This window comes from Lygodium microphyllum, chromosome 25 (assembly GCF_053477565.2).
Source record: "Lygodium microphyllum isolate KBCC chromosome 25, Lygodium_microphyllum_v1.1.10, whole genome shotgun sequence".
NCBI classification, from domain to species: Eukaryota; Viridiplantae; Streptophyta; class Polypodiopsida; order Schizaeales; family Lygodiaceae; genus Lygodium; species Lygodium microphyllum.
This window is the reverse complement of record NC_141159.1, coordinates 23159871-23176925: the sequence shown is the minus strand read 5'-3', so window position 1 is coordinate 23176925 and position 17055 is coordinate 23159871. Positions and strand designations below refer to the sequence as shown.

Sequence of the window (17055 nt, the reverse complement as noted above, 5' to 3'; positions counted from 1 at the left end):
TTCTCCAAAAAGTAGCACCTTGCAACTAATTACCCAATAAGAGAAACTTATTTGATGCCACTTCAAAACGGGTCGTTTCAATTTTAAAATTGTGCACATAAGTTGTTTGAAACTTGTTAGGTTTAATGAGTGGCACCTCAGTGGATTTCTTCATAGATACATGACCTAATCAATTACTCACTTCCATAGGTTGTCCATCATTAATATCAGATGATAAGTTCTGAGATGGAGGTTTAAAAGATGTTTAATACACAACTGTTGAGATATTTACAATAAAACCTACTTTAGTCCCTAAGGCGTAGTTAGGGCTCAGGATTAGAATCCCATATGCACAGTAGGAGGAAGTGCCACCACTCAATTCCTATAAAGCATTGTACTTGCACTCTTTTTCTAATGCAATGATAGTACTCTTTTCTTTCCAGTAAAGTGTCTATGTCACTATCCACACAAAAGATTATGTTTATGAGTCCGTCTCAATCTTGGAACCTAATTCACTTGTGTGACAGTTTGTCTTTGTCAAGGTCAATGTCTTCATGAGTTTCTTCTTCCTCTTTCAACCTCCATAGCGTGTGTATCTGCCATGCTCTAGATCCCACATATTTTAACATGATATCAGAGCCCAGTTCGGCATGACCTAACTCATCTCAGCTTCCTTCTCTGCTCTTTTAGCTTCTATTCATCATTACCTAGCTGAAGTCCCAAGTGAAGGTCTCATCTTCCACCTCTATCTCCACTTAACCTTTCTTGGCAGCCATAGCCATAGCCTGTACCTACCTTGCTTGGAGCCTTCATATCTCTCAAACCAAGCCATATCTCACTGAGATTCCTTCTGGACATATCTTCCTCTGCTCAGAATGCTTCTTTCTAGCACTTCAAACCAAGATATTGATGATCATCTAGCTCAGCATTGCATGAATTCCAGCTCGTTTTCCTGTCTGCGCCTATGTCTGATTGTACAGTTCGTTCAGTCCGTACACACAACAATGTTGATCATTATCATAGGGCTTTTGAAGCTATACATCTACACTCTATTCCCCTTAGAGGGTTTCTCAAATGGCTATCTTTGTGAGTAGCAATAAGAAAAATACCAATCATCTCTTCATGAAAACCCTAATCTTCCATAGCTCACTTTCACTGAAGCTCTTTTTTATTTCATCTACTCACTGATTCCAACACACTGAAGGTCATTTCACTCAAATTTGAAGGTCCCAACATCAAATCAAGAAGGGGAATATTTTGATTTGAAAAAACTTGAACGATTTTGCAGATTTTTAAGACTCAATGAAGAAACATAGTGTCCATTGGCACTCATTTAGTACTCTTACCAATTGTATCTTTTGATACATCTCAACCAACTCTTCTGATGCTCAAATATAATAATTCTGAAGTTTATTTGATGTTCTCACAAGTCTAACATGGGCAAAGACTCTCCAACTGATCGCTTCAAAGGAGTCGAGTTTCACACCTAGCAAACCCGCATCAAACTCATCCTGATGAAGAAGGGCCTCTGGGCCATTACCACTAGAAAAGAAAAGAAGCCTCGTGATACGGACCTTCCAGTCACTTGGCAAAAGAACAATGATAAGGCTCAGGCCATTATCAAATTGGAGCTAGACCATAACTACATCCATTATAAATGTGATACTTCACAGGATAAATGGAAGAGACTTGACACTTTGTTCGGTGCACAGTCTAAATGATCAAAGTATGGTCTCTTGATTGAATTTTTCAGGCTTGAAATGAAGTCTAGCACATCACTTGCCACACATCTAAATTACATGGAATGACTTCTAACCCAACTTGTAGGAATCAACATTAAAATGGAAGAAGATGTTTGCATTGGCATTCTACTTAAAAGTTTGCCTCCTGAATATAATAATGTATCAACAACTCTAATCAATATGCCAAACCTTGAACTTGTTGATATCCAGGCATCACTGTTAGAGGAGGAATAGAAGCTAAAAACTAAGGAAGAACCAAGCACCTCTAGAGATAAACATGCATTATATGTTGGCAACAGGTACAAAGGCAAGAGGGATTAGCTCTTTTGTGTTTTCTACAAAAGGATCGGACACACCAAGAAGTTCTGCCATGCTAGAAAGAGGTCCCAAAAGGCCTATCTAGTTGCACTCAAAGAAGAACAAGAAAACGGAGCAAAGGAAGAAGAAGAAGAAAAAGACCACCAGGAGAAGGACAAACCTCCTCAGTCCTTCTATTCAGATAGACTTTTTTAGCCTTGTATTTCCGAGCCCTAATGCTTCGGACATAAACTTGTAAACTCATCAAGTAGCCTTATACTACAGCCTCTGTACACTTTGTGAGGCCCCTGCTACAGCCTCTGGATGACCATCATGTTTCTGGTACCCACACTTAGCCTTTTCTGTGACAGCCTCTAGTATTTTGCCATGTTTATGGTATGCCCACACTTTGTAGGTGTTGCTCTCACTAAAGCCTCTACACACTTTGTACTTCTGGTTGTGATTGAGGAGGGGTGTTGAGATATTTACAATCACACCTACTTCAGTCCATTTGTAAGGAGTAGTTAGGGCTCAGGATCAGAATCCCATAAGCACAGTAGGAGAAAGTGCCACCACTCAATTCCTATAAAGCATTGTACTTGCACTCTTTTTCTAATACAATGATAGTACTTTTTTCTTTCCAGTAAAGTGTCTATGTCACTGTCCATACACAAGATTGTGTTTATGAGTCCAAGTCTCAATCTTGGAACCTAATTCACTTGTGTGACAATTTGTCTTTGTCAAGGTCAATGTCTTCATGAGTTTCTTCTTCCTCTTTCAACCTCCATAATCTGCCATACTCTAGATCCCACATATCTTAACACAACTAGTGCTTTGGAAGACTCTTTCCATTGTGTAAACTCAATAATCTCAACCATATAATGGTCTAACACATCGTGGTCCCCCATGGATAACTGTCAATCCTTAGATCCATATTGTATACTTATATGCTTGTTTTTATTTTTATCATGCAAGTTCTGATGGTAACATCATAAAATCTGATTATGATGTTCAAGACACTACTAATCTTGATAAGTCCACCTCCATTGCTTCCATTTCAACTTGAGTATCAATAAATGAAGATTTTCATTTATTTCACCTTGTATACGACAACCTAAATAATGAATAATCCTCTTAATCTAAATAAAAGTAGTTGGAGTCACTGGTTCATACCCTAAAAGAGGCGGTTCAATCCCATTGCCATAATTTGTGAAATCCATAACCTTTTCACTAGGATGAGGCAAAACCCTTTTTATACTACACACACCATTTACATGCGTAGACGAACGTCCCATCGTCGATCGTAAGGACATGCTTCTATCAAAGTAATTTACTCGACGAAGTTGATGATAAAGCTAAGGGACATTAGTAACCCCCTGCCCCCTATTAGTGGGTATCACAACTCTTTCATGTTTTAATATTGAATTCATTCCCCCCTGCAAGGCACTAATCACAACAATCTACATAGTTAGTTCATCCATTAATCGGGATTGTACTTGCTCTAGGTTTTGCTTTTCTTGCAATATTTACTTATCAAAATTCTCAGTTTGAAACACAATATCTTCTAAATGATTCATTTCTTCATCATAATAAGACTGTAAGGATTGAACCAACTTCATGTTTTTAAATGCCTCGCATTCTGTAGCAGCTTTATCTATCTGTAGTTTAGTACTTTTATTCAAGAATGGTTGAACAAGGGCAGTATCATCCGCAATTTCATTCTCATAATACAAAATTTTATCATTCAGCATATCCACTGAATAAGCTGCCATTTCCTGAGACACCTTAACTACTTGCTGGTGGGGGTTCAATTCATCTTCCCATTTTTCCTCCCAATCAATCATTGTAGCATAACATGAAACAATTCTGCCATTCTAAGTATCATCCCTATCTTCCTTGCAAGAGGACTGAAATGGTCTACAACTACTATTACGGGATTCACGGAATTTCTATCTCCAATGATAGAAGTAAAGTTGTTGTATGGACAAAGGTAATTAACCAAACCCAAATGGAATCTCATTTCTCAATATAGGAGCCAAGGTCTCAGGTAGACCCTCTATCAACATTCCATTGGTTTCCATTATTGGTATTAGCTCTTCAATAATTCGTTCATCGCCTATCTCCTCTATTTCATCTTCAAATTCTTCTGCTTGTTTCATAACTTGGGAATCATACCCAAAAAAGAAATCTAGAGAATGATCTTGCTCTTGTGTTTCATCAATAATTGAATTTGTACGCTCCCTCACTAAGCTTTCAACATCAAGAAGAGAATTTTCCCATTCATCTTCCATATTTTCCTCCTCCACAAAAACTACCAATACATCAAATAAAGCACTATCAAAAGTAGTCAACCAATTGGCAATATCATTATCAGTGTCGTCTTCTGAATAATAGTGCACATAATATTTCCCCATTCCTAAAGATTTCGCAACATTCTTTTGATCCACCATATCAACTATAGTCTTGTTCCCGTCTAATGAGGCTTGATCACATAAATCTCGATATAACCGCACATAATTTTGCTTAGTCTCTGAGCTCTCATTCAATTCCTCCTCAGTCATGGAGGCATCATATCTATTCGTATATGTGCTTTCCTCCATTGGTTCAAGCAAAAATTCCCTAGCCACAACTCGCAATTGCACCCGATCATGCTTAGGTTCTATCGTTATAATACCTCTATGCCAGCTCTGATCACATTGAGACTACAACAACCAAGGTCTACCCAAAAGAATCGGATAAGAAATAGCTCCTTGAATAGGTCACACAACCAAGAAATTAATACTAAACTCCAAACCAGCAATAACAGTTGGAATTTGACATAAACGACCTAAAGGTGTGACCCTTCATTGATCAGCTAGACGTAAAACAATACTGGTAGTCTCCTTCTTATTGGTTAACCCTAACTTAAGCATTGTTTCCTATGTTATCAGATTCACTACTGCCCCACCATCCAACTGAGCTCCGAATATCATATGCTTCATCACTTCCATGTCTACAACTGGATCCCCTAGATCCAAGAAAAAATCCACAATCCTTATGGGTCAAATACTTTTATTTGCTTTAACAGTTTTTGTGTTAGATGAAACAGTCACAGAATTACCCCTTTTTGCCCTTCTCCATACTAGTCTATGATAGATCTCCCTTCTACAAGTAGGGGCATATTCTAGTAATTGTCTTATATTAATCGACAAATGTAAACTCTCCAACTCATCCCACACATCAAAGGATTCCCTTGATTCCTTATCATCTTCTTTAGCTACCTTTGAAGCTCTCAATCTTTGAGGAAATGGAGCCACTCCCTCCTTAATCTTAGGAAAACTTGAAGGGATGGGTAAAACTGGCTGATCCTCCGAATTGGGTGGCGAATCAATCGCATCTTTCTCTGCATCATGATCTTTTGCATGTCTTGGTAAAGATGTTTCTTCCTTTAAAGTTTCTGTCATAGCATTATTAGGCTCCATCAAACTCGAATCATTTTCCTGATCTAAGATAATCTCTAGGTTTGATTTTAAACGAGTGATTGCTCCAATCATAACATCTGAGTTAAAGGTAACATGTTTTTTCTTAATTGGTTTACCCTCTAATTCTTCCACAATTTCTACCAAATTTGTAGTCAAATTAGTAATGCCTTTACCCTTATCTTGATTATTCGAAGAAGTACCTTCTCCTGAGCAATTCTTTTTGTAATGACTCTCACGACCGCACTTGGTGCATAAGGGAACGTAGTCCTTTCATTTTTACTCATTTGGGCAGAACCTAGCTACATGCCCAGGGGTGTTCACATCTCCAACAAACCACTCTTGTTCCTACATTGTACTTATTGTTCCTTCTCAAATTAGGATTTCTATAGGGTGACGGTCGCCTCTCATTTCTAGAATACCCTCCTTATCCCCAATTTCTTGGCACTGGGGTGTTCCCTAAGTAGGCATACCTCTCGGCATAACTGACCTATTAGGAGGACCTATTGGATAAGTCACATTTTGACTATCCTTATAATTATAATTTGTTTGCATTTGGGTTGCTTGTTGCCGTAAATGGGTCTGTTTAACCCAACATTGATCCACCACATGATTATTTCTCAAACAATACCCACAAAACAAATTTCTTGGTTGAGCAAGCACCACTCTACTTGGCATAGGACATTGTGTTGCTAAGTGTCCAAAACCATGGCTTTTTCCACACCAAGTATTAGACCTTGGAGGTGTGGAACTTCCTTGACTAGATACTTGAGTTGAACTTGTCGCAAAAATGGGCTGACTAACAGCATAAAATCCCTTCACATTGGGATTTACTTCTACTAAAATCTCTTTCTTCATATCTGCCAAGGATTTAGCTATTAACTCAGCCACCTTAAACTCCGTCCTGTAGGTGCAATAACTATCGATGGGGGTGGATATATTGGGGCTACCATGTATGGATTTAGTCTTGAATATGGTATTGATGATGGTGTAACCCCCGCACTTTTCATATAAGCAGCATCAAGAGCTACTGGAGCTCCTACATATGGTGCGCTAGTTGCCATAAAGGGCGACATACTTGACGGAACAAATCCAGGATTGTTATATAATACTTTCCTCCTCAGTTGTCCTAATTGCACCTTAGCTTCCCACCAACGTGCCTCTGTCTTTGCATACATTACATTAGCTGATCGTTTAAGGCTTATGTTCTCCCTGATAGTCTCCTGCAATCCTTCAATAAATTTCTGTTTCTACATATCCTCTGAAGGAGCATTTTGCCCCATCTTCCTAATTAATGTTTCCATCTTTTGAATATAATGCTCCACAGTTTGTCCTGGGGTTTGTGTTAGATAATTAAATTCTAATCACAAATGGTCTTGAAACCCTTATCGTCTAAACTTAGTTAGAAATGCACCTCTTAACACTGTGTAAGTCACCCAAGTGACGTTAGGAAGATTTCCATACCACAAAACTGCTTCATCCTTCAAAGTGGCTAGAAATATATGCAACGTTTGATCATCCTCAATTATCTCATTTGCTATACATGTAACCTTAAACCGTTAGACATGCATATTTGGATCATCATCCCAATGGCCAGAGTATTGGGTAAAGTCAGTATGCCGCATAGGTGCTCTCACAGCCATATAGAATGATCTTAGTACCTCCTCTAGATCTTCAAAGATTGGAACTTGTTCTTTTGGGTCTACAAATAACCTATTAAGACCCCAATATTCTGGAAGACTATAGATACTATTATCTTCTATCGTGCATTCAACAAATTCTTTGTCTATTCTATATCCTACTATTTCAATGGAGAACTTATCAGACCTCGCAAAATCATCGTTTTGAGCCTTTTCTTTTGCTTCTTCTTCCTTCTTATCACTAGCAGTTGACCCCTTCTTTGAGCTACCTTTATTGGTACCACTCATTCCCTCTAAGCTTTCTGCTTGCTTCTTCCAATCATAATTGGACATAGTTCCAACAAAAAACTGCTCCCCAGTGATTTCTCCGGTTTCTAGTGATAAATTCAACCCACCTTGCAAAGTATTTTGTAACTCTTTGCTCAACTTTTCTAACTGCTCCAATATTATCTTAGTCTTTCTTTCCAGTCTTTGTCTTACTTGCTCGTCCCGTGCTAACCTTTGACTTTCACTCATTCACTTTGGTGTGTAATGATTTTCCCTTCAAACACATCCCTCAATTTGTCTCTATTGCAAGAGCCCTTGCTTATGAAGGCTTAACTTACGCAAGATATCGGGTAGTTCCTTGTCTTCCACACCATAAGGTAACTCTTCACTAGGCTTTTCTACTATGCCCAAAATCTCAGCCACGTCTCTTGTGTCCCTATTATCGAATGTTACTTTAACACCCTTAGTTAATACTACCCACTTTGACACGTTAGCCCAATCTATTCGCCTAAACAATTTGCATCCCTCTCTTGTAAACAAATCGTAATGATGTTTTATGCTAATAATATTCAATTGAATTTCATCAACTAACTTAAAGTGTGTTGCTACCAAGACAATTCCCTTTGCTTCATCTTGAAACATCCAATTCCAAGTGCATAATTGCTCAACGTCAACCCACAATTGAGGTCCAAAATTCTTACCCCCATCTACCAAATCGGTATCTCTTGCCTTGTTGACAATGATACACTGTATAGCCTTGGGCAATTTAGGAAAGAAGTTTCAAAAGAAAACTTTGTTATAGCGGCACATCAAAACCCCGATAACTTAGATCAATACTTTGTTAAGTAAGCTTCAAAACAACCAATCAAATCCTACAACATGGTCAAATAGGTGTAAGATTCTAATCCTAGGCTTTATAGCTTCTCCCCATCTCTTAGAGGAGACTCCTTATATGTTGCTCCTGCCAAACTTGTGGCGGTTTGTTATTTTCCCCTTTTGGGATGTTGAACTTTAAAGAGAGTATGGTTTCAAATGATTAAATAATCTTCTAGATCTTCCCCTCCCTTTCTGTTGCTTTTTAATGTCTCATCTTCGACTTACAATTTATTTTCTTTTTTCTTATATTTGAGATTAGCAAATAGCCACCCCCTCTTCCCGTTAATTAACACACTTGACCCTCCCAGAAAACACACCAAAAAATAATGGCCCCTTAAGAAGCCCCCAGATATGTGGGCAAAATGATTATGTGTGAAGCCATTGTAATAATTAAGGTTTTAGGATGGACAATTATGTTCTCTTTACACTTAGATTACTCACATAAAATTTTTATTTCATTTATCTCTGTAGTCCAACTATCAGCAATAATAACTTTCTTTACTTATTTACTATCCTTTTAGCATTACCATCTAACCTCTCAATTTGAACTACAACTCATAGATTATAAACTTCAATAAAATCAAGAATTAAATCAAAGAAAGAAATTATTTTAAAACTCTTATTTCATCCCTAATATCTGATAATCCTTTAATATAAACCCTAATATTCACTAATTATCATTTCAACCCTGAAGATCATTTTACAAAAGAAGCATCTACAAACACAATCCATTCTTTAAAAAAATCTACGAGCATGTTCTTCATAGAAAATAAACTACATTCTCTTTTTACTTCATCTCTTAAATCCTTTATTATTATGAGTTATTAATTTTTTATTATTACAATCCAAAAAAATAAAAATATTCATAAAAATTATGTCTGACCTTAAATTATCAAACCCAATTAACCATATATCCATCATGATACGTGTAGTTGATATACCAGTTTACAACCACAAATTCTCTCATTTTCTCTTAATATTCACTAATCATCACTAAAAATTACCCAAAAGCTATCATTTTCACACGTAAAAATTCAAGAACTTAAATTCCAAACATCCATTTCACCTAAGATTTCATGACTAAATGTATTACCATGTAATTCAACTCCTTTTTTTTTCATCCGTAATCCTCCATTAATACTTTTAATTATCACTAATTAGGACAAAAAACAATCATTTTTAACACTAAAATACATATATCTCATTAAAACTCATTTTCAAGTTATAAGATTTCATTTTTTAATTCTTTTTAATTTTTTCTTACTCTTTTTTTACTCATCTCTCATTAACATCATGCATAATTCTTAATTTTCACTAATTAAGGTCAAAAAATATAGTTTTTAACCTAAGTTCAACCATTCCTTTATCATTTTAATGCATCTAATGTAAGAACTTTGTTTCTTTTGTTCCATTTTATCCTCAGAAATTAGAAACTATATACATATGATCGCAAAACATCAATTCTTTCTATTTCTTGATCAAATTTCAATGAAAACAATATACTCGATTAACCAAGTAATTAGAGTTGTTCCACCATATTCGAGAGTGCTGATGCTTGCTCCTCCACTCCCTTCACTTCCAAAAATCAGCAAACTTCTTAATCTTCCACTCCTCTCACTAATATTCACTAATCCTCTCTAAATCTTGTAGAAATTCTCTCTCAATATCCAAGAATAGTTGCTAAGAATGGAATGAGGTTGAAAGAGATGCAAGAGAGGATCAATGGCAGCCTTTCATTGCTGGAAATGAGGAAGAGAAATCAAAGAAATCAGTCATCTTCTTGCATGATGGCGTCCATTTTTTTGTGTATTCTCTCTTCCCTCAACCTCTCTTCACAAGACTCTCCCTACATAACTTCTTGATCAACCTCTTTTCAAATATTATCCATTTCCCACTTGAACCGGTTATTTTTGGCATCTCTTCACATCTCTAGACCTAATTTGTCCCCCCCCCCCCCCCACACCTTCTTAACCCGAAATTTGTGTATGCATGCTAAAGTACACCGGTCTTTCTACCCACCTCCAATTTGTCTACATTTTCCACTTAAAAATTTTCCGCATCTGCCTTCTACCACTTAATATTTTTTCATTCCCTAAATTTTTCACTTAAAAAATATCCTAACTCTCAACTTCTAAATTCTCCCCCAGCACTGCTCAAATACGGTTTTACATCCCTATGTTTAATTAAATTGTATAAAAAATAATACATAACACAGAGCCAAAACTCTTTAATTTTGCCAAAAAATAGTGTTAAAATGGCACAAATAAGAAATTATCAAAATGATTATCCATGTGTTATGATAACATGCTATCTTGTTTAAATAGTAAATGTTCGAACCATGTGAACCCAAAGCCAATGCTCAAAGGTGATTATCAATACCAAGGAGGGAAGCCAAGAATACCAATGATTGCTTTAGTGACCAATTTAAGCAATGCAACTCTCATGATTAATTCCATTCAGTGCAGTGGTGCTATCTTGTCAACACAGATTGCACCTATTATTCTAGGGACATAATAGCAATAAAAAGGCCACAAGAAATACTCACTAAGGCTCAAGATAGCCTCAAAGAAGTCTTGAGTGGCATGGGATAAGCCAAGAGCAAGTAAAAGTGCCAATGTTTACCTTGAATGGAAGAAGCCATGCCTTGCCTAAAGTGAATTAATATGGATCACGAGCTCAAGCCAAGCTAAAAAATCTCCTCAATCAAGGGATTGAATAATTGTCCTCTATCTCAATGATGGTGGCTACTCTTATGTTCACAAATGAGTCCATCATTGGAGACTCGTGTAATGAGTGCATTAGAGGATTGAAACAACTATCATTAAAGAAGTCTATATTCTCCCCCTCTAGAGTCTGGAGTTTTACGTTGTTGATTCAACTAATGTTGCAGACCCTAAAAGGTCTCAATCCCCTAAACTTCGTCTTTTGCTTATGGCCCTTCACCAAGTATAGGAGCACTAGAGTGCCCTAGTTAAAGTCACATTGTTTGATATGCTTGTCAAACTAACTCTTGTATCTCACCTTCATGAGTTGCTAAGAGTCAGGTGTTAGAGAGGCATTCTAACTTCACTAGGCATTCCATCCAAAACGAAAGCAATGGCATGAACAATGGCAAAGGGAGAGAGAGAGAGAGAGACTCAAGGCATGGAAACTCCAACAGTCACAATGTGTGAATGACCTTCCCTTATTTATTGGTCATTGAAAAAATAAAAAATAAAGTGACAATGATGGCATCTATCACTTGAATATACAAGCATGAAAGTATACTTAATGTAGTGAGTACATGGGTAGCATAGACGAGTGTCTTTACCCCCACCAAATTCTAGGTAATCAATGGTCCATGGCCTTGGGTACTTTGTTGAGAAATGTGGCTAGAGCCTTGGAATGAAAACAAGCTAGTTGAAAGGATTCACAAGCTAACATTGACTCTATTTGGAAACCTTATTCATTACAATATAAGAATGAACTATGAATATTTTTCTTATAATAAATTTCCTTATGATGCCACATTAGCAATATTGCGATATCAATTAAAGAGAGTATGCTCCTATGAACTCAAGCATTTAATAAATATAATCCTATACTCATTTTGAGGAGAATTTGATGCAATATACAATTAGATAAAGCATAAACCTACTCTTTTTTGTTTTCTCAAATCAATTAACTTCTTCTCGAAGCAATAACTCAATGACAATCCTAAGAAAAGCACAAGATAAGCAAGCAATTTAAGATTCCATAAGTTTCCTTCGTATCCTTTAAATAAGACCACAATGTTATAAGACACAAGTTCACTACATAAGACTTGATGGTCCATCAAGCCTTCTTAACTCTCAAAGGCTCACCTCTCTCTCAACTCAATTACTTTATTTTCAAGTGTCTCTTACTTCACTTCTACTCCATGCATGCAAGCTAGAGGAAATATGAAATCTTCAAAGTTCTACAAGCGCTAACCAATCCCCTAATGCTAGCATTATGGTTTGGATGGTGGAGAGAAGCTTTGACTCTGGTATGTAAGAACTAGAGCTCCTCTTGCTTCACACTGCTTGACCCCTTAATCTCAACTGTGTCATGAGTAAGCAAAAGAATAAAAGAGGAGATCAAACTCAAGAGATTAAGATAAGAGAAGCTCTCATATCCTCAAGCTCAAGGAAGCTTGCATAGGAGCACATAATCTCACTCTCATGGTAGATGGAGAAATGAGAAGAAGATAGATAGAGAAAGATGGGCAAAAAAGTTTACAAATATTGTGTATTTGAAACTTATAAAAAGCTGAATCAAGACTTCCAACCTTTTAATTAGGCTTTTGGTCCATCTCTTATGCATATAATGCTACAACACCAGCCTTGGCCTTTGCAACCTTGCTCGTGGGGCTCTATACTAGACAACCTAATACCCACTTTTACGAGGTATATTTGCCACTGTTTGTAAGATTTGAAAAAATATTGAAAATGAGTGAGTCTTTTGCGCATACCTGTTCATTAAGTCCCTGTACTTGTTCCATCAATAGTTTGGTCTGCTCAACAAATTGAGGCGCAGTTGTTACAACAAGAAGCGTATACAATACATTTATACCGTTCACCAAATCTGCATGCGGCTCCAAGATTACCTGTTTTGATCTCACCCGCTCTACAGCTCCTTGTAGCTGGCTTTCTAGGTTGTCTATCTCCTTTAAAGCTAACATCTGTAGGTCTTCACCCATCAAACGCCTACAACATGCCGATAGGAGCATTGTTTACTATTGTTGCGATCGCTTATTTTTCCAGCAAAGTAATTCACCTATTGCGGGATGTGACACGTTAGTATGGCTTGCAATCTTGCCATACCTGAGATCATCTTGCATGGCTTTCAACTTGCTGTTACTTCTTGCAGCTTCTTCTTTCCAAAACTACAGCAATAAACAAACCTTTTAAAATAGTGGCTTTCACAAATCAGAGAGTCAAACAGAGAAATTAACATGCAATATGGGCTTTCACAGTAGTTAGTTGTGGTATTGGTATTCATATTGGTAAAAAGTAGCGTAAAGAGTAGCTATTCTGTTCAAATCTAGTACGAGTACGTATGTATGCACAGAGTAAATCAACATGGATTATGGCTTATCCTTCCAGTTGTTATTTGCAGAGTTTAATTAACTCGGTAAAACTACCTTGGACAGATATTATGCTTTTGATCTATAATAGAAACATTTAACTATGTACATAGACACCTACATACATCCTTGCAAGTGTGCTTCTGGGAGGTTCCCAGGCCTAAGTTCGCTCTTACCCAAGAACTTTAAGCTAGATTCCAAGGCCTTGCAGAAACTGGGGAAGTATGAATTTGTTCTTTGTGAGCTTATTCACTATGTGGAACTGCACGTAAAGGAGCCTGAACATCAGGATCGTTACATCTTCTAGATAAGCTTGTTAGAAAGATCAGCATTCTCTGAGAGCTGGACACATCTTTTACAAAAATACAATTGCTATCTCTCATCTCACCTGCTTGTGCTTAGCTTTCATGGCTTCTCTCTCATTCCCTATCTTTCTTTTTAGTATTCTCTCTCCTCGTCACTCATTCTCTCTCCTCTTTTCTCTCTCTTTTGCCTTTTTTTTCTCACTTCTCAGCCTCTTTGACAAGTGGTATTAGAACATTGGTCTTTGATCCATTTGGTTTAATCTTTTCTTGGATTTCCTTCACAAGCTAGTTACCTTTTCATTACTCAAGGACACGGTGTCAACTTGGAAAAATGGACAGGTGCACTGACCAAGCAGACTGATGACAGCCCATTCAAATTTAATTGGAGTGCTTTAAGATAAAGTTGGTGGCCTCTTGGACAAAATAGTAAGCTGTCATCCATGACTGGCAATTTGTGAGGTAAAATAGTTAGAAAAAGGAAATAATAGAGCTAGTTTTGGTTAAAAGTCCAGTTACTTTTCAAGGCAAGCTTTTACCTTTCCTCTCTCTCTTAAGTTTTTGGTTGAAGCTTTCATGGTGGCTGCCAAGGAAACCTTCTTCATGCTCTTTAGTGATCACATCTCTCTCTTTGACCTTGGGGCAATGATTTTGAAGCCTTTGAGTAACAAATGGAGCACCATAGTGCCAGCTATTGATTGAGGGTTGGCTACAAGAGCAAGCTTGCAATTTGCAGCACAAAATATACTGTTTGGACTGATCTCAGCAGTGATCTTCAATCATTGATCCTTTGGATCCAACTTCTTCAAGCCTCAAGCAGCTAGATAACATCTTACAAGTGATCTTTAACCTCCATTTTCATTCTTCTGCTCAGGGATATATGAAAACCCTAAAACACAATAGGGCAACCATAGCCAAAGGTCTATTACCATTTGGAAGCAAGATTGGCTTCAAGATTGAAGACATTACAAAGATTTCAGTATATTGAGCCTCTTGAAGTCTATAATAGAGCTATATTTTGGCACTTTTGTTCGAAGGGCATTGATAAGACCCTCAACCAATCTCTAATAATTGAGCCTCTTGAAGTCACTGAATTGAGCCTCTTGAAATCACTTGAATTGCATTGGTAAGACCCTTAGCCAATCTCCAATAATTGATTCCAATTTTCATCTATCAAATCTTGCATATCATTGAAGGCTGACAGAATTATTTAAATATGCATCTCATTTCTATTTACTTAATTAAAATGCTCCTACCATGTTGATATTCTCACCGAGGAAAAAGCTAGATGCTAGTAAAGATAGTGGAACCATAGAGAGGTGACCCTATCGCACTATTAAAGATCCTAAAGGGGTGCAACCAACTAACCCAGGGAGGAACTTTGCCTACCTCTCGATGATTCGGAGCCCATGTAGAGAGTCTGTCGTGTCATTATATCCCTCACCACAAGTACGGTGAGTAGAGTCATTGAAGATCTGAAGATTTTAGCTAGGTAGCATTTATCTAGATTTTATTCAACAGTTACAAGAATTATACAGGTTATCACAAGTTTACTATATGAAAATTTTAGCCCAATACACTTATAGCAACGAACAGATGTATTCAAAAGTAACATGGGCATTCGGATCTTGATTTGGATTGATCTTCAATCATTTACAAGTGGTATAGATTATCCTAGATTAATTACCAATCTTACATAGGATATTTCACTGAGACAGTGAATTGGGACCACTTTTGTGAAACTTCCTACGTACTTGGTTATAGATATTATATAGTAATGTAGAGATTTTTCAAGGCCTATATAAGGTATTGCAAATTGTATTCAGCTCTTATAGGTCATATACAAGGTACCATAGGGTGAAGAAAAGACCTTACTTTAAATCTAAGGACATGGATACACAAACAATGTCTTACAGGGTGCAAGACTGTTTTCTACAACAATAAAACAATATTTTTAAAATATTTTGTTTTGATTTTAAAATTGAGTATTATAGCTCATCCTAAAGAGCTATTAGTTAACTTCATTTTCCATCAAAAAGTTCTTAATTTCGATATCCGAGTGAAAAGTTATAACCATTTTTGCGTCAAGGGATCTACTAGGACTGTATTGTAACATTGAGCAAAAATGGCTAGAAAAAAGGGAAAGAACATACTTAATGATGATGTTTAACAACAAATTACGGAAGCATGTAAGGCAATACCTAAGGCATATCATGATAACAAAGATTCTCTCAAGAATATAGTCCATATAGTACTCTTAATACCACTTTTTGTAACCATGAGACTAGGCATTCCATTAGACATATGAAATTAGTTTTCAAATGAGATCAAGTGATTGAACAGATGGCTTAATCCAATATGCAAACTAAGGAAGTCATGGAACAAATGACCAAATCTACTAAGGATTCCTCGAAAAAGTTTGCTTCTTCTACTAGAGATTCTTTGAACAAACTTAATGCTCAAATCTCTATGCTTGTGGCAACACAAATGGCAAACAAAGAGAGTAGAGATAAACATTATTTTCAACCGTCAAATAAAAATCCTCAGCTAGGTATCATTGGGAAGAAGGGGATACTAAACAACACTTATAAGATTGGAGAGACTTCCTTTAAGACTGATAAGCCTATTTTGAGCATTCATGGATCAAATCATCCTCAAACAACTAGAAGTTAGCCACCTATTCCTCTAGGTAGGTTTCAAACCGACTATCATAGGAGTATCTCTAATCTTTCAAACCCCACTAACAGTTATGTGGATATGGAGTCATAAGTGACTAATGGAGAGAAAGGCTTTATTGAGAGAGAACTCTATGATAAGATTGTGTTAATCAAATGTAGTGGCCATTCATAATCACCGGCTGATTTGAAGGAGTGGGCTTCAAAGTTAAAGTCCTATTTTGATATTTTTCTTAAGTCAGATAACCAAAAGATTCACTTTGCTACACTTCACCTTGAGGGCTTTGCTCATACATGGTAGAGGTACATAAAGAGGGAAAAACATCATGTAAATAGTTGGGAGAAACTCAAAGCTAAGATAGCTCAAGTATTTGCCTCTCCCATTGAGAAAGAAAAGTTGGCTAGAATATGGTATCAATCGGACCAAAGAAGCCTAACAGCTAGAGAGTATACAAATCAGTTTTTGAATCTTACCACATATGTAGAAAGAGTGAGCGATGATGCAAAGTTGCATAAGTATATCTATAGTTTAGAGCTTGATTTGTCACCTAATATTATTGCCCAAAAACCCACAACACTATTCTAAGCTATTGAGTTAGCAAAGAGATATGTAAGTATAGAAAATACATTCCTATGCAAGCTTCTTTTGAACACCAAAGGACTGTTACAAAACATGGAAACTTTGGTGGCAATTGCGAAGGATCCAATATTTCATTTAGCAATTCCAAAGTCC

General features: G+C 36.8%; 1 protein-coding gene across 3 annotated transcripts in view; it reads right to left on the bottom strand.

Annotated features, from left to right (window-relative positions):
- The window catches only part of LOC148013976 (MADS-box transcription factor 23-like), a 139306-nt gene that overhangs the window by 89405 nt on the left and 32846 nt on the right, over positions 1–17055 (bottom strand). For all 3 annotated transcript variants that reach the window (XM_087666818.1, XM_087666816.1, XM_087666817.1), the window contains exons 3-5: positions 13083–13144; positions 12866–12965; positions 12731–12772 (exon numbers count right to left, since the gene is read on the bottom strand). In XM_087666818.1, coding sequence (XP_087522944.1) covers positions 12731–12772; positions 12866–12965; positions 13083–13144 — 204 coding nt within the window. The remainder of the gene's footprint in view (positions 1–12730; positions 12773–12865; positions 12966–13082; positions 13145–17055) is intronic.